Raw genomic sequence first — 25085 nt, forward strand, 5'->3', positions numbered from 1 at the left:
GTTGGACAGTAAGTTGGACGAACGCTCAGATGAACAAACGACTTCTAAATAAAAATCTAAAATGTTTGTCCTCTCCAAATAGCTACATTGGGTCCTCCACTTCTTTCTGTGGAAATGAAGGCCAACGAAGCAATCATTCATATGAAAGGACCCATGAGGTATCAACCAGATGACTACATGTCTGCTACATCAATGGCAACAGTGTACCCCCGCATGACGTACAACCTAACCACCCTCATCCATGGACAGACTGTGAGTATAAAGACAGCATGCTACTCCACTAACAAACCCATTTGAGACTAATCTTGTTTTTATGTGTGGTTGCATTTATAGTACCATCTACCTGTGGACTCCAATCCATACAGATATTCACTGAGGGAGCACAACACCAAGTACTGCTTCTCCGCCACGGCAAGGCTGCACTTCATGCCAGTTCAGTGCCAGTCATCAGTTTGGCATTGCATAACCTCACCCCAAGGTACAAAGAACATGGTTACTAGACAGTTAGACGGCCGCAGTCTGTGACTGATAGGCTATGATCAGGAATGTGACGAAACAAGATGTAGAAGTAAAAGTGACAGTAGTTATCATTTGATGCCATTGCTATTAAACAGTTGTTTACTGTTGACAACACAGCTATTAGTCACACAGGGTATAATCAACCGTAACCCATTGGCTTCTCCTTTGAAGGTACTCTGTTATTTACCTTTATTTTTCTTTGTTCACTCATCTCCTTCCAGACCCTGAGACTGTTCATCTGTTGAAGGTGATTGTGGGCATCGTCGTTCCAACTTTGTGTCTGTGCATACTTGCGATAGTTGTCTACTTTCTACACAGCTACCTAATGGGAGAAGGACAGAAGAGCCATATGCTGGTAAATTAAACCCACACACAATACAAATTGAAGTGTACAATTTCAATTTCCAAAATGTAATATTTTGTACTGGCGTTGTCTACACAGTCTTGAAGAAATCAAATATTTTTGTTACCTTTTAGGCAGTAAATAAAGGAGAATGTCTTACCTGGACTTGTGTTTCATGTAAGACGTGGCTGTATGTCAATGTAGCAGGTGGTCAGCCCTGAACTTACATTGATGCTGCTTTATTCCCCAGAACTCAACATCTTTTTATCCATCACCCTTGACCTTTGCTCCAGAGAATCTTAATCTCAACCTCATCCTGGTCAGTGTCATCCCAGACGAGTCACGACCAGACTGGGACACCACTACTTCAGACTTTGCGTTCCACAAGAAAAAAAATGCAAGTCTTTCATCAGAATACTCCCCACAGAGGGAAGAAGACCCCCAGGAGCCTGATGCCTTCCCAATTGATTATGGTTTTGTTGGAGTGGCATCTGAGACATCAAATGGAGAGCGGTTTGACAGAGGAGAAGACAGGGATGATTTGAATGGTTTGCATAAAGAGTGCATAGTGGGAGAGAGTTGTGATAAAAAGGACTGTGGACTTAAGGATGCTAAATTTTTTAATGTTGACCGCACTCAGTCAGATTCCTACCTCTCGCAGGCAACCAACACAATCACGCAAACGCAAACTCGTAGTCCGATAAACTCACAAGCACACGGACAGGTAGAGATTAGCAAACTGGTAAAAGCACAGCCATGGTCACTGGGAGGAAGTGAAGTCAAAGAGAGGGAAGATGAAGAGAATTCAGGTTTATTTTTAAATACATCTGTCTTCACTGTTCCTTCATATCTTCAACAAAATACGCAGGTAGGCGTTAAGGAAGAGATATACAAGGAGGTTAGAGTGAGACCAAATGAAAGCAACGATGAGGCTGCAGAGGAAGGAAGTAAGGATGAGACGGTAGCCCTTCTTTCTGCTTATGCATCCCAGAACATCAGAGTTTTGCCTCCCAACCATGTGGAACAAACAGATCTCTTACAAAACAACTACGGTCTTCTGAGTGTAGCTTCAGGGATGGAGAATGATGATGATGCTGATGAGCAAGAGGGGCTCCAGATTGTTTGGGATTCAGAAACAAGGCGATTAGTGTTTCCAGGAATCGGCACGGAGGCAGGTATTGATGACATGAAAGAGCGAGAAGAGGAGAAAGAAGACAGGGTGGGAGGAGAGGAAGGGAATGCCGTGAAGGGTGAACTGAAGCTAGAAAATGTGTTTGTCAAACAAGCATCTGAGGAAGAAATAGAGGGAGAGACTGAAGGAGATGGGGAAGCAGAGTGGGAGGCAGATGATATTTTAAGCAAATGGAACCTGATAATCTCGATGGACCAGTAGGTGATATTCATCAGTAGAATCATCATAACAAAAGGTAGTATTTCCCTTGAAATTTATTTAGCACAAAGACCAAACTACTTCCATTTGTTTAAAGTGAACAACACTCCAAATAAATTGGCCGTAGATTGGGGATTAAGTTAACTGTTCAAAACTTCTCAATGTTCCATCACATTGCACCGCATCAACCCCCCAAACCTTCCTGCAGGTGGTGAGTCCACTGGAAGGTATTAACCTCCCTAACCGGGATTCGAACTTGTCCAGGAGGTGAACCCTGGGGTATCACACCAATGACAGAGACATTGCCTCTGGGCCAAAGCGCCACACTTCTCAATGTTTAATTCCCTTAAACAAGACAAGTCTTAAGTTACTCAAGTACAAGTTATATTATTTGTGGTTGCAGTTTTGTTTTCATACTAAATACTTCAAGTTGTTATTTTTTAGACACCCCTGGACAGTGTCTACTTAAATGACTGGGTTTAGATGGAATAACTTTTATTTAAATAGTTTATTCTCATGAAGAAACTAACAATGAAGGGAACTTGTTTTTATAAACCTACTGTAAACTGTAGCACTTTCCATTCTTTTATCTTACTGCATATAATGTACAACAGTCCTAAAGGGAGGGCAATAGTTCAAGCATATTACTGTAGGTTCTTCCCGCTGAGGACTAGTTGTTTTTTCTATTTTATTCTAATTATTTTTATACAACCTTGTAATTAATCAATTAATCAACTTTGCTTCATATAAACATAAAATAATAAGAATGTCTTCTAATGTAAGCCCAGTTAAATTCCCTCAATTCAACAAATTGTATTTCTGTTTAGCCACCTTATTCATTCTACTTTCTAGTAAAGGAGGAAATTATTGTAATATTGTTTTACAGTCAGTCTTGATTTCTGACTACATGAAGCAATTATTAGAAAACAAAGTGAGAAAAATTATGTAGATACACAAATTATCTTTGTCCGTGTCATTTAGTCTTATATTAGAAATAAATATACAGTTATAACTCCCAAGTAATATAATGTAATCTGCTGTGCAACAGCAAGGTAGATGCTGTGCATTGAAGTTGATTGAATTTTCCTGGTTTGGTGTCGCTACAGGAAGTTAATCAGTGATATTGTTGTAAAAGCTTTTCATAATTAATATGATAAATATTGTATTAAAAAACAAATAAAGTGCATCTATTAAACTCACCCAGTTCTATTAGGAAAAAGGCTGATTTTTTTTGTCTGAATCTAACATTGTATTTGTTTTTACGGATTAATACATAGCTTTAAAATCCAGAAAATGTTCATAGAATATGACACAAACTATTGATCTATTGACGTACAACAAACGGCATTTAAAAGCTACGATACAGTAAATTGATCAATAGCAACACCTGGTGGTCAACGCACAAACATGAATAATAACGTTTAGTGTAATTTTTTTTTATTGACATACCGTCATCTACAGTCAAGTGCATAGACAGTTATAAATGGCAAAATATATAATTATAAAATACACCGGAAGTATAATGTTGTTTGGGAATATATCCAAGATATTCCCATCAACAACTTAGTAAGATGGCATTGAAATAGTGATTTGGTGATTAGAGTTTCTATAAGATGACATTTATCATATATCAGAGGCATCAAATGCTGCCGTTTCAATATTTGCATAAATACTATTAACATTAAAACGTCACTTATCGGGTTTCACGAGACTCAAAATCCGGTTGTCTATATTTCTGACATTTATAATGCGACCTGTTTTAAATATGGTTAAAATAGATCAAATATATTTAATCACTGAGCGATGTACCAAATGTAAATATGCATTTTAAAAATATGAAACACCTACCCCAGTTTAAAGTTTTCTTCCGTTTTCTGTTTATTTTTATTACAAATTGATAACACGTGCACAGCTCCGCTGCAGAGAGTATGTTATGCAATGTGTTTTAAAGTGAACTAATAATGGAAATATGTGAAATATACAATGTAAAAACATGTTCTCACCCAAACCTGTGGGCGGCGCGCTGTCACTGAGCTGCAGCTGCATCCTCCTTTCATACATCATGGAGTCGCTCGCTCGGCTTCGGTCTCCATCAAAGGGGCGGGGCCGACAGTCGTTGGACACTTCCGGCGAGCTCGGATTTCGTTCGACCCTGCATTTAAATGGAGCTGCAGAGAATCAGCTGCTGTTACATCCAGAACTGTGCTGTGGCAATAAACCCGCGGATATAGAAATACAGCTCTTTGCACATTGACAGCAATACGACATTATTAGAGACATCTCTCTGTCCAGGAGTTCTTCTTTCTGCAGAAGAGCGTGAGCCGCTGAACAATAACGGGCGCTGCGCTCTCCCATCAGCCCAGGGCATCATTTTGTGAAGATTTCACTGCAACATCCTGGACGATATTGAATAGCGGTAATGTGAGGCTGTGCATGAGCAGTGTTATTTAGATCGGGGTTTTTTTATAGTCAGTATTTTTAAAAAGAAATCTGTAAATTGAAATAAAGCTAATGTCGTGTTGTTTTGGCCCAGGAAAGCAAATGGCCCTGACTTCAGTTGATGTTTGATAATGACGACGTTTTTTTATTTTAATATAAGGTCACATAAACAACAACATTTTAATTTTAAATGTAGTCACCAGCAGAGGCAGAGTCTTACTGACTACAGTGTTCAGATCAGACCAGACACAGTGTCATTTCACTCCTTTAATATCTTCTGTCTTTAAGGAATTCTTTCTTGTCTGTGTCTGAGATAATAGCATTTCCCTCAAGGCATTACACATTTACTAACTACACAGAAATTCCAAAATTACAAAGTCCATCGTTGACTAATAATATAGGCTTGACAAATTCAACAGCGTCATGTTCAGCTGGCTTGGGAGCGATGACAGGAGGAAGAAGGATCCAGAGGTGTTTCAGACTGTCACTGAAGGACTGAGGAAGCTCTACAAAACCAAACTCCTGCCGCTGGAGGAAAGCTACAAGTTCCACGAGTTCCACTCCCCGGCTTTGGAGGATGCTGACTTTGACAACAAGCCCATGGTCTTACTGGTGGGACAGTACTCCACTGGCAAGACAAGCTTCATACGGTGAGAAATCAGCACTGACGGTCGGTGATGACACTAACACTAATGCTGGCAGACAAGGGGGAGGCTGACACACCCAAACTGACTCTTCCTTGTTTTAACTCCCAACAGTAGCACAACAGGCCAGTACTAATATGTCAGGGTCACCGTGTCAAAAGGTCACATCAAACAATTAAATACTGGCTAGAAACCGAAAAATCAAAAAGAATAATAAATAAATTAAAAAGTAAAATAGTATGTATCCCACACATGACATCCATCAGACCAAATGTTTGGAGCCACAGGCCTGTCAGCGTTATTGACTTTATAAACGTCGTACATGGCTGCCAATACAAGTCACACATATGACACATGTATAACACGAGGTAGCACAGCCTGGCACAGCAGCGCCTCCCACAGGAGCCGAGGAGATGCATTTTTTTACAGCATGTGGGTGATCAGGGCCTTCTACATAGAGTAGATGTGGTGAAAAATATTGGAGCTATTGAAAAGGAGTGAATGTGTGTGTGCCAGCTTGATGCTTTAAACTGAAGAACTTCAGTTGATGCCTGGGATGTTAGACACAAAGAGGGCAGTGGGTCATGGGAAACTAATCCTTGTTTTACATTTACAAACCTTGCTTTAGAAAATCCCATTATTGAGTGCACATTTATTGCATATGTCATATATATTAGTATATGATAATAATCTGTATATAATATTCATTTATATTCTCAGCTCTTTGTTTAAGGTCACCTGCTGCTGTCCGTCTCTGCTGTGGTGTGTTTGTGACTTTAAGAAATATAAGCTTGGAGATAGGCCCTTGTTTTTTTTCAACCAGACCGCCGTTGATGGGTTGGCTTTTAAACACACACACACACATGCACACATAGCAGGCAAGACCTTATTGGTAATTAGTTGAAAGCCAGTGAGAGAGTGCTGTTAGTGACTTCCTGTTCTGCCCCTGGTTTTTCTTCAATACTCTCTCCATCTCGTTGTTTTGCTCCTGCACTTTGAACACGCCCGCACTCTCAGCTGCTCGGCCCCTCAACAGTGACAATGTAGCAGCGCCATGAGGAATGTGCAAAGTGCTGAGTAACCCTCGATCAGAGCTGCTGTTCAGTCACAGCAGCTCTTTGATTTGTTTTTTTTTTCTTCTTCACAGCTGTGAACCTCCTCCCTCAGTCACAACGCCTTTGCTGTTTTGAAATAAAGAACAAAATTTATTCTCCCTTCTCTTTCTCTTACAATTGTGGTCAAAACGTTTTGTACAACAGCAGTCAATACATTTAGCTTTGCAGATGCAGATTAAACATATATTGACGCCAAGGTGGGTTTAAATAAGATTCAGTCTTATTTTACCATTCGTTGGCAATGAACAGATTAACAGACCTACTGTGGCTGTTAAACCAGGCGGGGCCTGAACAAAGTGAACTGGTTTGTGTTCAGTAAATGTGAGCTAATGTTCACTGTACGTGAATTCCACTCTTACATCATTTCTGTAGCTTGTTCTTATCAGACAGTCAATCTGATACGTGCACATGTGCACAGCCTCCCATCTACAATGTTGACAGGGCTCACAGTCCACAGACATGTATGAGGGTGCAGAGGAATGGCTCCACCAGGCACTGCTGGTTCCTCTGACAAGGTGTATATACATGTATGTATGTGTGTGTGTGTGGGGGGGGGGAGATGGGGAGGTCAAGATTTATTACAGCCCAGTTTAACACATGGCAGCAATTAAAATGCAAACACGATCTCAGTCTAACGCTTACAATTTATGGCCATTTTGGTTGTAATTTTTTTTCCCCCTCTTCTGTTGTGTCTGTTTTGTGCAATTCTAAAATGTGGAAGAACGAGAGAAACTGAAAATCTGAAACATGGACAATATCACTGTAACAAACAGCTTTAACATGTGATCAGTCAAAGCCAAAACATGCTCTAAAGGCAAAGATCACTAACATATCAGTAACAGACTAACCGTCCTGTCAGAATAGAAAGAGTCGACCCAACTTATCTGGATCCAATATTTGAGATTGTTTTGCAAGAAAACATCAACTCTCTTCTTTCTATAATAAACGTTCTAGAATCCACATGTTTCTGGTGTTATCTTGGCAACAGCTGTCACATTCATATATGATGGCGTGGGTTTAAGATTTGACAGAAACAATGTTTTTAGTGGCTTTTTCTGAGACGTGATTGAACGTTAAAGGCCTAGTTAGCAGCAAACCTGGGTCTGGTCCTCGTCTTAAATCCAGACCACTGGGCTAACACAGTCTGGTGGTGCCGTCAAACTCCCCTACCTTTTGTTCCAGCAGCTTCTAATAGAAGACAGGCCGCCTGTCATTTGGTTTTAAACGGCATCTTACTACAAATTTCCCCTTTTGACTTAATCACTGCTAGAAAATGTGCAGTGTTATTTATTTATTTATTTTTTCAAATAAGAGGTCGCAGATGTGGCTGATCAGTTCTGTTGGCTGCAGACGAATACAGGGATCAGAAATGTCCTGAAGAATTCAGTTAAGAGTTCGACTTTTGTAGTGTGAAGAATCATATTCAGCTGTCGTTGTGCTGTGATGATAACATGGTGATTAATGGAAGTTATGATAATGTTTCATCATCACAGACAGCTTCTGGTCTAATGACTACATACAGTTTTTTTATGTTTGTCGGTAACCAGAAACCTGTGGCGTCCATGTTTGTTTATCTTCTCACGATCTCCTCCACAGTTACCTGTTGGAGCAGGACTTTCCTGGGATGCGCATCGGCCCTGAACCCACCACGGATTCCTTCATCGCGGTGATGCACGGAGACACCGAAGGAATCATTCCTGGAAATGCTTTGGTGGTCGACCCCAAGAAGCCCTTCAGGAAGCTGAACGCCTTTGGAAATGCATACCTCAACAGGTAGGTTCTTCCACCGCACTGTCAACAAACAGAAAAAAAACATGTTTTCAGGCACATTTAAAAGTTTGTGATGTAGTAAACTAAAGTATTTCTGTTAGATAATCTATGGACTATACTGTATACATAGTATAAGAAAGGCTGAGGCACAGACTGAAGAAGAAAAGACTGAGAGTGGCAGTCCACACTGCGGCTCTACATTCCTGCCTGATTAAATTTCCATCTGCTCGCTGGTCGGACCACTGTGTGGATGTGTGTCAGGGGAGACACGGGAGAAAGAATATCCCATGTTTGCAAAGTCATCCTCCACGAAAGAACCTAAATCTCTTGACTCTTGGCAGTAGTGTCACGTGGCCCCCCCTGTTGGAGACGTCAGTGTGGATAGTAAGGTTCACAGAAAGAATGGCTGCTAACCTGTTTGTATTGATTCAGCTGCACGATGCCAGAGAGTAAGAGCAGTGAAGACAGTCCCAGAGACAGACGGTTGTTTAAGTGTTTCACATCTCTGTCCTCTCTCCCCTACTGTCTTTATATGTGTGTAGGTTTGTGTGTGCCCAACTTCCGAACCCTGTGCTGGAAAGCATCAGTGTGATTGACACACCGGGGATTCTGTCTGGGGAGAAACAGAGAATCAGTCGAGGTAAAACACCACATACTAACATCTATCACTGTTTCCACTTTGGGCATGTGTTTATGTGTGTGTGTGTGTGTGTGTGTGTGTGTGTGTGTGATTCCACATTTAGCTGCAGCCCCCTTGTCCTACTGATCTCTGCACAACAATGTCAGCATTTCTTTTGGACATGTGTGTTGTGTGTGTTTGTTTAGCCTTTGACTATCGGGGGGATTGTGCTTCATTCATTTCAAAGACCAGGAAGCAGTGACAAAAAGATGAGCTTTGAATGTTCCCTTCCTTTCTATCACACACACTCACACACACACAGAACACAAGTTTGGCAACTGCATATGATTCTACTAAATTACAATTTCAAATAGAAACTCCTTATTCAGTCCTTCTATCAATAATTTGGACTTTTTCATCCCTGCTGTGTTGCTACACCCTTAACACGAGAGAGACTTTCCTATGTTCCTCCATACACTTTAAACCTTTTCAAAAAATGTTTAGTAAAGTTGTGTATTATGTGTCATTTTGTGGCATATGTGTGATACTTTTAGCAGTTTTTGGTGAATATTATACAGATGCATATTTAGTTTCATGTTTTTGATGATTTGTGTTGTTTCGGAGAAAATGTATGTTTTGGGATCCAGTTGTTTAGAAAATATGAGAGTAAAGGAAAGTATGAAAATTGCAACAAAAGTGTAACATTTTACTAATTTTATTATTTTGATAACTCATTAGTGACTTAATGTAGTGGTCCTTGATCTAGTAGTTGGGGAGTTAGTCTTCTAAGTGAAGAATCGCGGGTTTAAATGTTGTCTCTTGGGCATTTTTAATGCTGACCGAATAAGATGTTTTTATTTTTCAAAATTTCCTGCCTGCATAATGTCGCCGTCTGCTGGTCGTCTACTGGTCGTTTGACAATCGTTATGACATAAACGAATCATTCACGCTCTGCGGTAGTGAACTTTAAGTTTATTTAAACGGATATGAAACAGTAGCGAAATCATTAATGGTTGAGATATGATGGATAGATCAACTATTTTTAAATCAGCATTATCGTTATTTATCATTATTATTATTATTATTATTATTCGTTTTTTTTTACTGCAGAAAGATATGTATTTTGTTCATGTTCCACAAGGGCAGGGTAGCGGAGTGACACATTTTTGGATAGGATTTTATAAAGAAATGCGGTCGGTTGTTTGGTTTTAGCTCCTTCAACAACAATTTCCGACCAAGAGGTTGTCGGGCCCTTCTTTGATGTGCTATTGCACATCACCGATTGGTTGTTAGTGAGTAGAATTGCTCTATTCAGACAACACAGGACATGATGAACAGGCAACAGACATACGCGGACGTTAAAACGCTCTGACCAAGAGTTTTTTCGGCCCTACTTTGATGTGCTATTGCACATCACCGATTGGTTGTTAGTGAGTGCAGATGTTCTAGCCAGACAACAGAGGGCATGACAAGCAGGCAACAGACGTAAGCGGACGTGAGTGAAAACTAACCAGTTTATGGTGATTGAAGACCGTGTATCTGTCTCCTACCACGTCCGCTTATGTCTGTTGCCTGTTCATCATGCCCTCTGCTGTCTGAACAGAACAATTACACTTATAAATAACCAATCGCTGACGTGCAATGGCACATCACTTATAAATTACTTCCTTTTGTTTGGCCGGAACTCGTTGTTGGCGGAGCTAAAACCAAACAACCGACCTCATTTCTTAATAAAATCATATCATAAAATGTGTCACTGCGCTACCCTGCCCTTGTGGAACATGAATAACATAGGTACCTTTCGATAGTAAAAAAACAAATAAAAAGATTTATATCTTTAACCTTTAATTATTTCGCTACAGTTTAATATCTGTGTAGCTAAAGGTAAAGCTAAGTTCGCTACAGCACAGCGTGAATGCTGGGTTTATATATGTCATGGCGATTGCCAAACACAACATTAGTAGCTCAGCCATTTTTATTTTGTAAAAGTAGCTCTTGGAGAACACAAGGTTTACAGTGTAAAGCTCAGTCTGAGAAGTTCACAGCTTTCTTTTAAGTAAAAATGTGTGTCTGGCATAGCTGCCATTCCCCAAACCTGAATCTGGCATTGCCATACCAACAGCCAACATTAACAAAGGAGTTGGGACAATTAAGGAGAGCTATAATTTAGTCTTCCACACATTCCCTCGCCTCCTCTTTCAGCTTCTATTGATATATTTCTTTTTAGTTTGTCTCCCTTTCTCCCCTAGTATATCTTAAGCAGTGTGAGGTTCATAATATTTAATGTTTTCTACATCAAAAGACAAAGATTTTGCATTAATTTGACCAGTACTTTTGCAGTATCCATAATTGTATAACATAAAAAACAAACAAATGCAAAATAAAAAGAACATATTTGAAAATTGACACCTGCAATTAGGGACGCTTGATACAACTTTTTCATGTCCAACGCGATACTGCAACTTGGAGTATCTGCTAAAACTGATATCAATCCGATACCATTTTTTCTCCTCTGGCATGCTGAGGCGATGGCCTCCATGTTTACTTTATGTTTTTTTTTTTTTTTCAGAATAAAAACTTCTTATGCAACGCTCCCTAAGGGCTGGAACATTCAGCAGCAGAATCTGGTTTTTGTCCAATGAGAGACTTTTAATGACTTCATGAAGTCGTCCATTCATCACTTCACAGATCTTATTACAATTTCAACAAGGGTTAATAAAGCCATGGCCCATCCACACTTGCTAGAAGCTCCTTTTATACTCTTATTTATACCCAAACTTTACAGGTTTAGCTGCTGAATGACCAAGAATCAATCACATTGATTAAAAACACACCAGTTTTTAAAAGAATAACACTCATAGAATGGATGTCATCATTGATTATAAATGTTTTTGTATCAACACAAGAAAACAAATTGAATACATTTCTTGAGGTCTGAGTTTCCCCGAGGGTCTGATTGCAATTAAAGAATGAACTAGAAGAATACAGAGCATTGTCCAGGCAGATAGAATTACAGATAAGTCTCCTTGGAAATGATATAATATTGGTTGTGTTGAGATGATAAGCTGTCCAACACACATGCTGTTTCAAAGACAACAAGACAGAAATCAAGGTCAGCTGGTTCAGCACATTACTTCATATAAGGGCTGGGCCAGTTGTGATGTGGAATGTTTCTCAAAGCCTATTTGTCACCAATGCAGTGTTGTCTGCAGATTTTCACTGGAGAAAAGACCTGAATGCTTCATCAGCACTTGACCGCTGTCACTCTTACTGTCTGTACGTTTGTATGACACCTACTGTATACTGGGCTGCTGCAGGGATGTGGCTGTACTGAATGGGAAACAGAGCCTCACCTGCTGTTTTATTTATGAAATAGATGTGACAACACGGCCAACCGTGTTGTCACATCAAATAAACTGCACAGTAAGGTGTGTCGACGCTCACTACCACCGTCTGTTCCAACAGTGGCTCAACTTTTCCCCCACTGAGTCAGCACGACTGTTTCATCTGAGCACACTGAGATATTTGTTGATGTTTATGTTCCGTTTTCTGACCTTCAAATCCCGTCTACCTAGTTTTCATCTTCATTTGTCATTGTTCTGTTGTTCACGCCACCCTTTATTTTTCCACCTACTGTCTTTGCATCATTGTTTCTGTTTCCTTTTTTCCATGTTGTGTGTGTGTCTGTGTGTGTCGGTCCAGACGAAGAATTGTCAGGCTATAGCTGCCTACGTAGATGCCCTTATGGAGGTATTTTATGAAACCAAAAAGCCTAGAACTACCTGCAAAAACCCTAAAGAAATCTGAGAATTTTTTAAAGGATCTGAGTGGTTTTTTTTTTCACACAAGTCCTATGTCATGGGTTGGAAAACAGTACCTATTAGTATAGTATATGGCTTGACTTTTCTACTGACAATTTGTAGATTCATTACAACTGCAATATACACACACCTGAACTCTAAGCTGCATATTTTTACACTCACAGTTTGTGCTCCCCTAGTAGAGAATATAAGGGTTCATTTAAAAACAAACCCCAAAAAAAACCCAACAATATTGCTGTCAATTTAAGGGGAAGTCACTGAGTAATAAAATCACAAGCAATCAGATTCACATAATGCAAAATTAAGAATTTGTTGTGTTTTCCTGGTCTCACCAGGCCACTCTTGTTCAGACCCATGGCATGTGCAGTCTCTGTGTGAAGAACGATGCACGCTAAAATTCCAATTCTGTGGTAACTCTTTGTAAAGGCCGACGTTGACCTTTGCTTTACATGTTTATCATAGTTTGCTACTCTCACCTAAACTTATGCAAATTTACTTACTTTGAAACTCTAACAGCTCTTTGAGGGCAATGTATTAACAATTTCAAGCCGTTACTGCAACAATTCCCACTGAGTCAACTTTACAGGAAACTTCTTGAATTTTAACTAGTTTGTCCTTCTTTCAGTCTGTTTGTTCTTTGTTCTCCTTTCACATCCTGTGGAATTCATGCAGGTTCAAAACCTCAGACTCAACAGTGTCTATCAATAGGAGAACTGATAGAGTCCGGACGAATGATCGAGTTATTTATTCAAGCGTTGATGTTTTCCAACATTAACTACATTCACTCCGTCGTCTTCACTGTTTCATTGATGTCTTGATGCCACACGACATGAACTCATACAGTGGATTCGATTTAGTTAAGATTGAACCACCCTGTGGTTCTTCTCCTTCAGTTTAAACCCCAGCAGCAGCCCCCCCACCCCCCAACCTCCTCACCCCCAACATGTTGTATTGTTGGGCGTCTCTGTTGCGGCCACCCCGGTGATCTGAAGCTGTGTCGTAATGGATGCTGCACATGGGAATTTTGCAACATCTAAATTGATGTCGACAGTTCATGGAAACAATGCATTGATCATCATTACAGATGCTGGAACTGCTTTAAATGTTTTTGATTCAAATGCCTCAGCCAACCTCAGCATGTGAAAGGAGCAAAGCAACAAACGTGAGGAAGGACAAATGGTTCATTACAGTATCTCTCCATCAATGTCCTCCCATCACCTTGTCCAAATATATTATGATATTATCCCACACCCCAGAGCCCTTATGCTCCTCTCTCCTCTTACATTCTCTCCCCTCCCCCCCCCCCCACCCACCCTTCTTTTTTTTCTCCACATTCTTCTTTCTCTTTCTCTCAGGCTATGACTTTGCAGCTGTCCTGGAGTGGTTTGCAGAGCGTGTGGACAGAATCATTTTGCTGTTTGACGCCCACAAGCTGGATATCTCTGACGAGTTTTCAGAGGTGATTAAGGCCCTGAAGAACCACGAGGACAAGATACGGTAACGGAGCGGAGCCTGAATTTCACACACATTTGTTTGGACGTGAGTGTGACGCTCGTAAATGACATATATCTCGTTGCTCAGGGTGGTGCTGAACAAAGCTGATCAGATAGAAACCCAGCAGCTGATGAGAGTCTACGGCGCCTTGATGTGGTCACTGGGGAAGATAGTCAACACTCCAGAGGTAAAGTACCTGAGTTCTGACAACACAATCTCCATCACTTCCTTCAGGCAAGAAGTTTTTTTCTGTTAGAACTGGTGTACAGTCTTTATATCACCATCTGTTATCTTCAAAATGTTTAAGTGGTTACCCTGAGAGCCAGACTTTCCTGCCTCAGATTTTAATTCTACCCCCGCCTCCCTCCCCTTCCTCCCCGTCAGGTGATCCGTGTCTACATCGGCTCATTTTGGTCACATCCTCTGTTGATCCCTGACAACAGGAAACTGTTTGAGGCAGAGGAGCAGGACCTGTTCAAGGACATTCAGTCTCTACCGAGGAATGCAGCTCTTAGAAAACTGAACGATCTGATTAAGAGGGCGAGGCTGGCCAAGGTAGAAAACAAACGCACTCTCACAGTATTTGGAAAGTAGGCGTGAATAGTGGTTGGACATGTTACTTAAGTTTGTTTTGCTGAAGTAGTTTTAGCTTTGCAATGATTTTTGGTTATTCATCTGCCATCAACTGTCAGATTAAATCAGTTCAATGCTGTTGTTTTTTTTATAACAGTCCAAACTGATGTCACATCAACACTCATTGGTCCTCTCCATCCTGTCCAGCTGTTAACCTTGACAGAAAAGGCCTGTGGCTGTCAAAGAACCAATACAGACAGACAAATTAGCGTTTTGTCCTGAGAGCGAATTATTTCCTGTTTCCCTTCTGGACAGGAAGTCAGGTATAAGAGGCCTGTCTGTCACAGTAGGAGGAAATGGGGAGGATGTATGAGGATGTATATATCCACACGGTCAAAGAGTGAGGGTGTGCATCTTTCCTGAGTGTCTGTGTATGTTTTTGACATGTCATCAATATTAAAGCAGATTTATGGAACAATTTAAAAAGAACATTATGGCTTCTTTTAGGAGAGGTAAAAATGTGCATTCCTAAATCCCTGTGCGATTTGACATCACCTTAACTACACAAGACAATTAAATCATCATTGAATCCCAGGTCATAATTATTAATTATCATTATTCACATGCAGGTTCATGCCTACATCATCAGTGCACTGAAGAAGGAAATGCCCTCTGTGTTTGGGAAGGAGAACAAGAAGAAAGAGCTGATTAACAGTCTGGGAGATATTTACAAACGCATAGAGAGAGAGCACCAGATATCACCTGGAGACTTCCCCAGTTTGAAGAAGATGCAGGTATAATGAAAATAAAAATAAAAAACAGCAACACGGATGAGATGAAATTATCTCCTTAACTGTAGCTTGAACGGATCTGATCTGATCTGATGAGATGTTTGTGGTTTTTCAGGACCTTCTCCAATCTCAGGACCTCACCAAATTCCAGCCTTTGAAACCTAAACTCCTGGAGGCAGTTGACGACATGTTAGCCAGCGACATTGCTAGCTTAATGGTTTTGGTTCGTCAAGAAGAAACACAGCGTCCTAACCCGGTCGTGAAGGGCGGCGCCTTCGATGGCACACTGAATGGACCGTTCGGTCACGGTTACGGCGAAGGAGCGGGCGAGGGCATCGACGAAGCCGAGTGGGTGGTGGCACGTGACAAACCGGCCTACGATGAGATTTTCTACACACTCTCTCCGGTCAATGGAAAGGTGACTGGGGCCAACGCAAAGAGGGAGATGGTGAAGTCCAAACTGCCCAACACGGTGCTGGGAAAGATCTGGAAGCTGGCCGACATTGATAAGGACGGAATGCTGGATGATGAGGAGTTTGCTTTGGCCAATCACTTAATAAAGGTGAAATTGGAAGGACATGAATTGCCACCGGAGCTGCCCGCACACCTGGTGCCACCAACTAAAAGAAAAATACCTGAGTGACGATTAAGTAAGCAAAGCAAAGTCCCTGCTCTGAAAACTTTTATATTCAGTAGACCCCTGTCCTTCTCCACCTAGAAATAAACCTTCAGAATCAAGGAGTATTGAAAACTAACAAATTAACAAAGTAGATTACATTTCTAACTCAAAAACTTCTCTGTTGCTTTCAGTCTGATGTCGTTTATCAAAAGTTTGAATTTCACTAGTGAGAAGTTGAAATAAAAAAAAAACTTTCTACTGCAATTAAAAAAAAAAAAGCTCTGCAGCTCAAGTCCAGAGTGATAAGAATGATGTTGTCTCTGTTTGTTGTCATTGACGATAATACGATAAGGGATTTGTAAAAAAAGATGGTGAATGGTAGGGAAAAAACTAAAACACTAGGAAACACTGGAATACAGAAAACAATGTTGACACTACTGGAGTCAAGTGTAAGAGATGCAGCAATGTACAGAAAAAAAATAAAAGTATTTGTAGAAAGAGTTTTGAAATATTAATATGGGAAATTAATATTATCTCCATTTAAATACAAGGTATGCAGATTATATTTCTTTCTTTCCACCAAAACATTTCAGACTTGCTTTTTCTCTCTGTGCAAATTATGAAAAAAATCCAGATTTCCTGTTAAACGCCTTGAGAATTCACATAAGAAGAAACTTTTTAAAATGTGTGGGATGAGGTTTATGAAATCCTGGGTGTGTATCAGAACTACAGTATGGACGTTTGGATAAGAGTGCCCTGAATGAACAAAAAAAAAAAAAAAGAAGTCAGTGTGAGGTTTTTAAGTCCTTGTCATTGTCTAAACTGTGAGTGTCACAGCTGTTATGTTGATCCTGTGTGGACAGGTCTGAACCAACGTCCCCAGTGTACGTCATGTAAGAACGTTAAATATGTAGACACGTCTCTGCTATTTCATGTATCAATGGTATTTTTAACTTCACAAACTACGAGTTGGTAGCTTTTTCCAAAACAGGGTTCTTCAACCTGTGGCTCCCAAATCACATGCAACACTTCATTCTCTGTGAACGGACCAAATAAGTCCAAAAAACCCACAGGAATCCTGACTAGTACTTTCAGTCAGCCAGTATACGTTACACTATCTACGATCAACTTTGAGCCAACACTTCATTCTTAGCTTGTTGCTAACAAATAACATCATGTCACTGTCGTCTTCGATCCAAGCCAGTTGTAATACTTTAGCAGCACATACTGTACATAACTGTAAAACAACAAGTATTACTACAGTATTTACAACATTAAACAGGCCGTTTGCAGGCCCCTGTCCCAGAGAGTTGGTTGAACTTCATTCATTAAACTCACCTTGTAGCACAATTCAGTGAACAAATCGTTTTGTAATAAACACTGTTATATACGGCCTTTAAATTTCCTCCATGTGAATTTCAAACACGTATTACATGCAGTTTTACAAGTTTTCTCTCTGTGTTCCTGTTTATGGTATACATGGCCTATGTATTTCACTCGAATCTCATTTCCAAGATGAAACACTAACAGAATTAGTGTTAGTATTTACTCATTACATATAAATAAGTTTCTAGTGAACCACCATGATGTGTCTGTGCTGTTACTGTGAATCTGCCTCTCTTCCATAAACACAGGCTTTCACTCCATCAGTGATCCATCAAGGACGTGCTTCATGCACCACTGAACTGTGTTTCATAGCCATATCATTCTGTGAAAATCCAGCTCTTGACCTTCACTAAAGGCTCCTACCCTGATGAACTGAACTCTGAATCCTTCTCTCATATCTGTAGTATGCAGAAACACTGGTCTCTCTTTTTTTTTAAGATGTTGGAGCTTTTTGCTTTGTGTCATTACTGCTTTCGTGTTCACAGGAACGGCCTAAAAAAATCTCAATAAAAACTCATGTAATCAACATTCTGCTCGTTTGTGTCTCTGTGATAATCGCAGGGAACGACAAATACGATTTCAGTTAAAGAGAATCAGAATGAATCATCATTTACTTAATAATAAAAACAAAAATGGACCATGGACCAATTACTTTTTAATATTTTTTGTTTTCCTTTATTATATCCAAATATAATACAATAGCATTATCAAGATGAGAGATTTGTTTTTTTGCAATTATTAAACACTAAAACCTAACACTTAAACATGAGCACATTTAAACCAAACGGATTCTTCTTGTCATGTTTTGGAAGTATTCTTATCTCAAATTCGGAATTTGGAATGTTTGTCCAATGCGTGTGACAGGAAGTGAAGACATCCCCCCAGTCCGGGACTAAAAGATTCCTTAAAAACACAGCACAGGGAAGATGCACTCTGTCTCTCTCTCAAACAGGAAGTTCTGTTCTTGTCCACTGTTTCCTGCCTGTCCCTCTTTGACCCTCACATATAGACATGTCAAGAGCACATTCTCCATCATATACATATATATACAAATATACATTTATATGAATTATTTAAGACTTTATTTTAAATCACATTCAGTTTATTTATCACTTAATGTGGTCAAACTGAGATAATAACAAATACAATCATAAGTTTCAGGTGTTTGAATTAATAAGGTGTTATAAGTAAAAACAGTCGTTGAAAATATGTTTGAAAGCTTGACATCGCCTGCACTGATAGTGTTAGGTGGATTCATAAATGCAAATGTGAGACGATTTTCCTCGCTTCTCTATATGTGTATCTCAGAGGTCATTACTCACCGTGAACTATTTTAAGAGTGAGCGTTTTTGTCTTTCCTGGAAGTCGTGAAGAAAAGTGACAGACTAATGGGGAGAGACACAGTGGAATTACGTCTGTCTCTGGTTTGGTGTGGTGTGGTATCTAATCATGACAAGGGAAACTGTCGATCATGACTTCGCATGTGTGCGTGTGTGTGTGTATGTGTGAGTGTAAATATCTGTGATGGATGTCTATGTTTGTTTGGCGAAGAGTCACACGCTAAGAAGACATACATCAGGATATAATGTACAGTATACACCCTGAGGGAATGGATATTTTAGAAAACTAGAAGGAGATGATGCTCACACACACACACACGCGCGCACAGAGACACTCAGAGACAGATACACATTATCACAGAGTCAAAACAGAGCAAGAAATTAAATTTTCTATTTTTGTTAAAGATGTTATTACACAACAATAAAAAATACTATGTGGTGTAAGATTAGATGAGATTTGACCAGGATTAAAAATGAAGTAAAAATACAGATTTAGATCTAAACCTTATCTTAATCAAGATACACAGCACAAACAAGTTATGGTCAGAAAACATATCCTAAGGCAATAAAGCCTAAAAAAAAAAAAGGAGGAGCTAAAAAATTGGCTTTTGGTAAATGAAGCTGTTCAGTCAATGGTAAGAAAATCCTACACCGGCAGAATGAGCTTCTCCTTGTGTCAGGTGTGTAATGTCTATTATTTAGAACATGATTTGTTAGGATTAATTCATTCATCCGGATGACAATCATATCAGAGGATGCATTTATTCTTCATATTTTCTTCCCCTAATGGTTTTTAGTTTGTTATTTTTTAAATGTATAGGACACTGTTCTGTATTTAAATAGCTTGACGTTAGACGTGCTGTTAAGTGGAGGACCTTCGGGGGTACAGGTGTCTCGGCAGCAGGAAGCAAAAGTGCAGCCATGCCCCGACACCGACACAAACACTCAGACGGGGTGAAGAGGGGACGAACGCGAGACACGGGGAAGGTGAAAAGAGCAGGAAAGACAGGAGGTGAAGCCGAGGCCTGCGCAGCCTGAACATGACAGACTGCTGTCATCTGCTTCTTTTCACCTGCCAGCTGTGAGCCTCAGCAGGAGGACACAGTTCACATTCCTTTGGCTGGTGTCAAACCCAGCACTGGATTTTCTTTTAGCAGAAACCACCAGCTGCGTTTGTTCCACCGAGTCTGAGAACATCAAGTCATCTGCTGACAGCGTTCTAAATCACAGCTCATCACTGCTTAGATCAGCGTGTGTGCGTGCGGGACCGAGGGTGGAGTGGTCACAAGGATCGTCTGAGCGGTCACACCCTACTGCTAATTGACTTTCATTACCATGGAGACACAAAGTGCAAAAAGCAGGGCACGTAACCAAATCACAATTTATATTTAATTTGATTTGGAAAATCAGCCGCATATTGGCGTCTGCAATTATTGCATTGTTTTTGTTTTAAATTAAGACAGTGATTGACATTTTTGTCTCACATCACCTGTTTGTATTCTGTGACTAAAAGAAACAGTAAGTGTGTGTCACTCACTGTGGTAAAGACAGCCAGAGGTCCTGGTGGACATTCCTCTAACCTCTTCCTGGCTTAACAAGAGGTCATGGGCGAGGTCAAAGTCCCTGAGGTCAACACAAACACACACACACACATTTTATTGTTTAAAATCATCATCCTAACTCACTTTACAGACTTCTGTCAAACAAGTATGACCTTTCACCCCTGGATTAACAAATATCAACAGAATGTCCCATTGTTAGTCATCTTAAAGTTTTTAGTTTTTTTTTTTTGATAAATTCTGTTATCTTCACTCTGTTTATTTTCAAGAAACAAAGTTCTTCCCCATGTGTTTATTCTTTTCTATTTTATTTTTCTAAAAAAGCGGGAATGATCACCATGACAACTTTGTAGAATTTTTTTTTAAACTGCTTTGCTATTTTTTCATGAATTGATGCTATCAATGCATAAGTGGTTACATTTAGCAGAAAGGGGAAACAGACAGGACCCAAGTGCAGCACTCAAACGACACGGATCAGTTGCAGAAAGTTTACTCATTGATTAAAATTAATTAACCCAACTTACTGGATACCAGGGCGGGGCAGTAACAAGCCACACGGAGGGTGAGAACAACAGGAACGATCTGGAACACAGGAACACCTGATTTACCTTGAAGTATAAATTCAAAGCATGAAGAATGACTCAAAGCACCAACCAACGCCCCAACCAGGACTGAGTGAGGGATAGATAGTGTAGATACCCACGGCACCAGGTGTCATAAGTGAGACGAATTAACTGGGAAACACAGGTGAGCCTGATTACACTAATTACAAAGAGGCAACCACTGTGTTATGGGTTTCCCCTGTTGTCCCTCTATATATGTTCAGTCAAATTCTTATATTTTTTATATTCTATTTTTTTTAAATAGAGTGAGTCATTTTAAAATTGTTTGTTCCAAATCTACATCCTTTAAAAAAAGCCCACAGCCTTCAAAACAAAACACAACAATAATGAACCTTCTATCGCAAAATGATAAGACAACATACCACTGAATAGTAGTATTTTAGGATTTCCTCCATTTCGATTTTCCCTGATTGTTCCTGACATGAACCAAAGGATGTTGCCATACGATAAAAGTCAGGACAATATTTAACAGCCTTGATAAATATTGTTCTGGTTCTCTCACAAACAAGTCACACCTCACTATTTGTCATCGCGCTGTCAGGGAGTCCAGTGACAGACGGTCCTTGTTTTTCCACACTGAGCAGGATGCCAAGTCGACTAGTCACTCATCATCAATGAACTGTTAAATTATTCAACATTATTATTCATCTATATATCTGTCTGTCTGTCTGTCTGTCTAATCAAAATCAATTTCTGACGTGTTTATACGTGTATATTTACACATGTTGGAACAGCTACATATTATTATTATAATTATTATTATTGATGCTGTTGTTTTTGTTGTTACTTATTCATATTTAATTTGTATAGACCTAACAAGAGTAACCACAACTGCATATAATTGTGCATATCATTGTGTGTGTGTGTGTTGGGGAGATGTATACACATGCAGGAAGTGAGTTTTCATCAATGTTATGTAAGACTACAAATGTGTGTGTCCTTCATATCAGAGATGTTCATTCATTCTCTTGTGCAACATCAGTGAACGTTAGAGCGGCCATGCACTGCACATCAGTTCAATAGAGAAAACAACTGTAAGTCCTGTTTATAAGAAACTATCTCTTTGATTTAAATGGGCTGCTCTTAGTTGGACCACTTTGGTAAACTTGGCGGTGTGAGCCTTAGTCACAGCTCCTGTTTACTCGTACATTTTGTCATATGTTTGTATCTTAACCAGTATCTCTCCTCCGTTTATTCCTTGTATAAATTCAGACTGGAATTTGGGTCTCTGCTGCCGTCTAGTGGTTTTCTCGAGTTGCACCGGGGGTACACATCAATACAAATATATTAGACCAAAACAAATATACTATACTAAAAGATAATTTTCAACAGTAACATCGCACGCAGTTTGCTTTTTTTCTTTCCTGTTTTTCAGAAGCCTGTAATGATGCACTTGCAACAAACCACAGGTTTCAGTTGACATTGCAGTGGGGGGATTTATGTCGCATTCAGCCTGTGGTTTACCATGATATTTTGTGTTTCGCCTTTAGATTCTTAGCTTAACAAGCGGTTGGTTATATTTGCATTGCTTTTTTTTCTGTATATTAATAGTCAGAAAACATTTATTTTATTTTAATTAAAATTAAATTAGTATTATATGATACAAGGCCAAAGTAGGCATGTTCAATAGTAACGTAACGTACGTTAACGTAGTAACGTAAAGGGTCTTAAATGCTCAATCAAAATCCATTTGACAATCGTGTCTGTCATCTGAATCACTGACTGCCCTACTCACACTGGATGTGTGTATCGACAATAAGTGGATATACGTTGGAATTATTATTTCATATAGTGAAGGTCATTGTGTTCATGCATTAACTTGTTTAAAATAATTAAATCTATTTCATTTCCTCAATTTGATCACACAGTTAACGTGTTATTTTTACAGCGGGAAACACGGAGGAGCAGTCACAGGTGTCATGGAGACTTGGCCACGGGAAGTTGACCTGGAGAGAGACATTAAAGAGCACACAGACAATACAGAATATGACGACAAGTAAAAAAAAAAAAAACACCTGAAAGACGTTGCATCTGCAGGCTGCACACACTGACACTGCTGCCTGGTGACTTCAGTGGCTGAAGAAAAAATATATTTCAACCACATCCTCTACCCACCACAGTAACCCCAACTTTTTTCCTTCAACACAGCAGAATCACTGACCACAGTTGTTGCCTGTGTAGGCAACATGTGACTGAACGAACCAGTATAAAAAGTGAGGGTACGTTAAAGAAATTCAAAGATGAAGATGATGGGGATGATGACGACTCCTGTTGTGCTGGTCACCTGCATCTCACTTTTGTCCTCCATGGCTGTCCTGGCCTCTCAGAGTGAGCTGATGCTTTTAATGCTAAAATGCTAACAACATTTTTAAATTAATTGTTATTGATAATGTATTTCAGTATGTTAGTGATTTTAAATGACGATTTAATGATGAAGTAATGTAAATTAGCAATTTATATAAAAATTCAAATTAGCACCAGACTAAAATATGTAGATCTTGTCAAAGTCCGTTTTGAATTTTACTAACCTTAGGATGATACCGTCCTCACTTTATTCTTCCTTATAAATTGCTGTAAAAAATGTGTGACATTTCCTATTTCCATCTTAGTTCATGAGTATTAACATTAACTTTATCTGTTTTGTTTTTTATTTGTGAAGAATCTAACTGCAAAAACTGTACAAACAACATCAACTAAAATCAGTCCCATTGAGAGTTAATTAGTTAGTTTATTCTAACTGCTGCTTTTTTTTCTTCCTTTTTTTCTTTTTATCTTTCATTGCTGCACAGGCAACTTTGGACCAGACAAATGCTGTTTCACCTTCATATCCCAGCCCTTGCCTGTGAAGAGGGTGATGAGCTTCAGAGAAACTAATCGTCAGTGTCCGAAAGCTGGTGTGCTGTAAGTGTCGGACCTGTGGGTTTAAAGACAGACTTGTATTATTGATTTTGGGGTTAGGGGAGGTATATGTTTTGAAGAATAAAAATGGCAATGACATCAACTCCTCTGTGTCTTAGCTTCACGATGAAGAGTGAAAGGAAAATCTGTGCCGATCCATCCCTGGACTGGGTCAAGAAGATCATGCAGGTCAAAGAAAAATCAATCCCCCCACCCTCCAGCCCTGCAAAAAAATGAAATGAAATCAAAATTTTCTGAATTATTTTTGATTAATATAAAATGTACGACTCTCTGCAGATGGTTTTAATAAATCCAAAAGGAACTCCTGACCAGTCCATGTTCACTTTATTCACATATTTTCACAGCAGTATTTATCTGTTACTACTATGAATAATTTGTTACTAATTAAGAAGTCATCATTTACGCCGTCGTGTACCTGGGCTTCCACCTTCGTTCATTTGCTGACTCCGTTTGTTCTTGTAGAGTATTATTGACATAATCACTTCATATGCAGTACTTTACCTAAGGTCAGTTTGAACAAAAATGTCAACAGTTATTTTATTTCATTCACATTTATTATGACTTAAAAAATGGAACACACATTTTACACTGTTCTCAGATCAGGGCCAGATCATATGGTAAATGGTGTGTGTGTGTGTGTGTGTGTGTGTGTGTGTGGTTTAGATATAGATATTATCGTGGGGACATATTCTAGGAACCAGGGTGTGTTGAGGTTTTTGTATGGTTTGGTATTTTGTTCCATAATACAATTATATCAATTTCCTCAATTTGATTAGATTACTTTACATTAGATTTGAATAGAAAATAGATCATGGATCCATGTAATTAGTAACGTAATTAATTTATTAGGGTAAATGACTGTTAGAAAAAATATGTCAACTGTCCTCTAGTCTACATGGTTTTTTGTACCGCCAGTAGAAGTTGCTCTTTCCCCAATTTCAGACGTAAACGTCAAAGACTCCCTCCATGATGATTTGGATGTTCAGCTTTGCAGCAAACAGGGGATTCGTTTTGAAGATGATTTTTTAATAAACTCCAGCGTTCCCTCATCTCACCCAGAGAGACACGTCAGCTGACGTCAGTGCAGTGAGTCGACCGCTCAGACCTGCTTTAAATAGCCT

General features: G+C 39.5%; 3 protein-coding genes across 3 annotated transcripts in view; all 3 read left to right on the forward strand.

The window, feature by feature from the left end:
- il20ra (interleukin 20 receptor, alpha) overlaps nt 1-3454 on the forward strand; it is a 5399-nt gene extending 1945 nt beyond the window's left edge. Inside the window, exons 4-7 of the mRNA XM_025057045.1 lie at nt 79-252; nt 334-478; nt 741-874; nt 1113-3454. Of these exons, the coding sequence (XP_024912813.1) occupies nt 79-252; nt 334-478; nt 741-874; nt 1113-2255 (1596 nt within the window). The 3' untranslated portion in view covers nt 2256-3454. The remainder of the gene's footprint in view (nt 1-78; nt 253-333; nt 479-740; nt 875-1112) is intronic.
- Nucleotides 3455-4372: 918 nt separating this feature from the next.
- On the forward strand, nt 4373-18051 carry ehd3 (EH-domain containing 3). The gene is made up of 9 exons (XM_008312799.3): nt 4373-4668; nt 5111-5341; nt 8047-8223; nt 8763-8860; nt 14016-14157; nt 14242-14341; nt 14539-14709; nt 15357-15521; nt 15634-18051. Exons 2-9 carry the CDS (start codon nt 5115-5117, stop codon nt 16159-16161), a joined length of 1608 nt encoding a protein of 535 aa, XP_008311021.1. The 5' UTR covers nt 4373-4668; nt 5111-5114; the 3' UTR covers nt 16162-18051.
- A 4929-nt stretch (nt 18052-22980) lies between these two features.
- LOC103380740 (C-C motif chemokine 4 homolog) lies at nt 22981-24272 on the forward strand. Its single transcript, XM_008312800.3, has 3 exons — nt 22981-23373; nt 23835-23946; nt 24063-24272. The coding sequence occupies exons 1-3, from the start codon at nt 23286-23288 to the stop codon at nt 24178-24180; spliced, it is 318 nt and encodes a 105-aa protein (XP_008311022.1). The 5' UTR covers nt 22981-23285; the 3' UTR covers nt 24181-24272.
- Nucleotides 24273-25085: the final 813 nt, after the last annotated feature.

Source organism: Cynoglossus semilaevis, chromosome 7 (assembly GCF_000523025.1).
Source record: "Cynoglossus semilaevis isolate Cse_v1.0 chromosome 7, Cse_v1.0, whole genome shotgun sequence".
In the NCBI taxonomy this organism is placed as follows: domain Eukaryota; kingdom Metazoa; phylum Chordata; class Actinopteri; order Pleuronectiformes; family Cynoglossidae; genus Cynoglossus; species Cynoglossus semilaevis.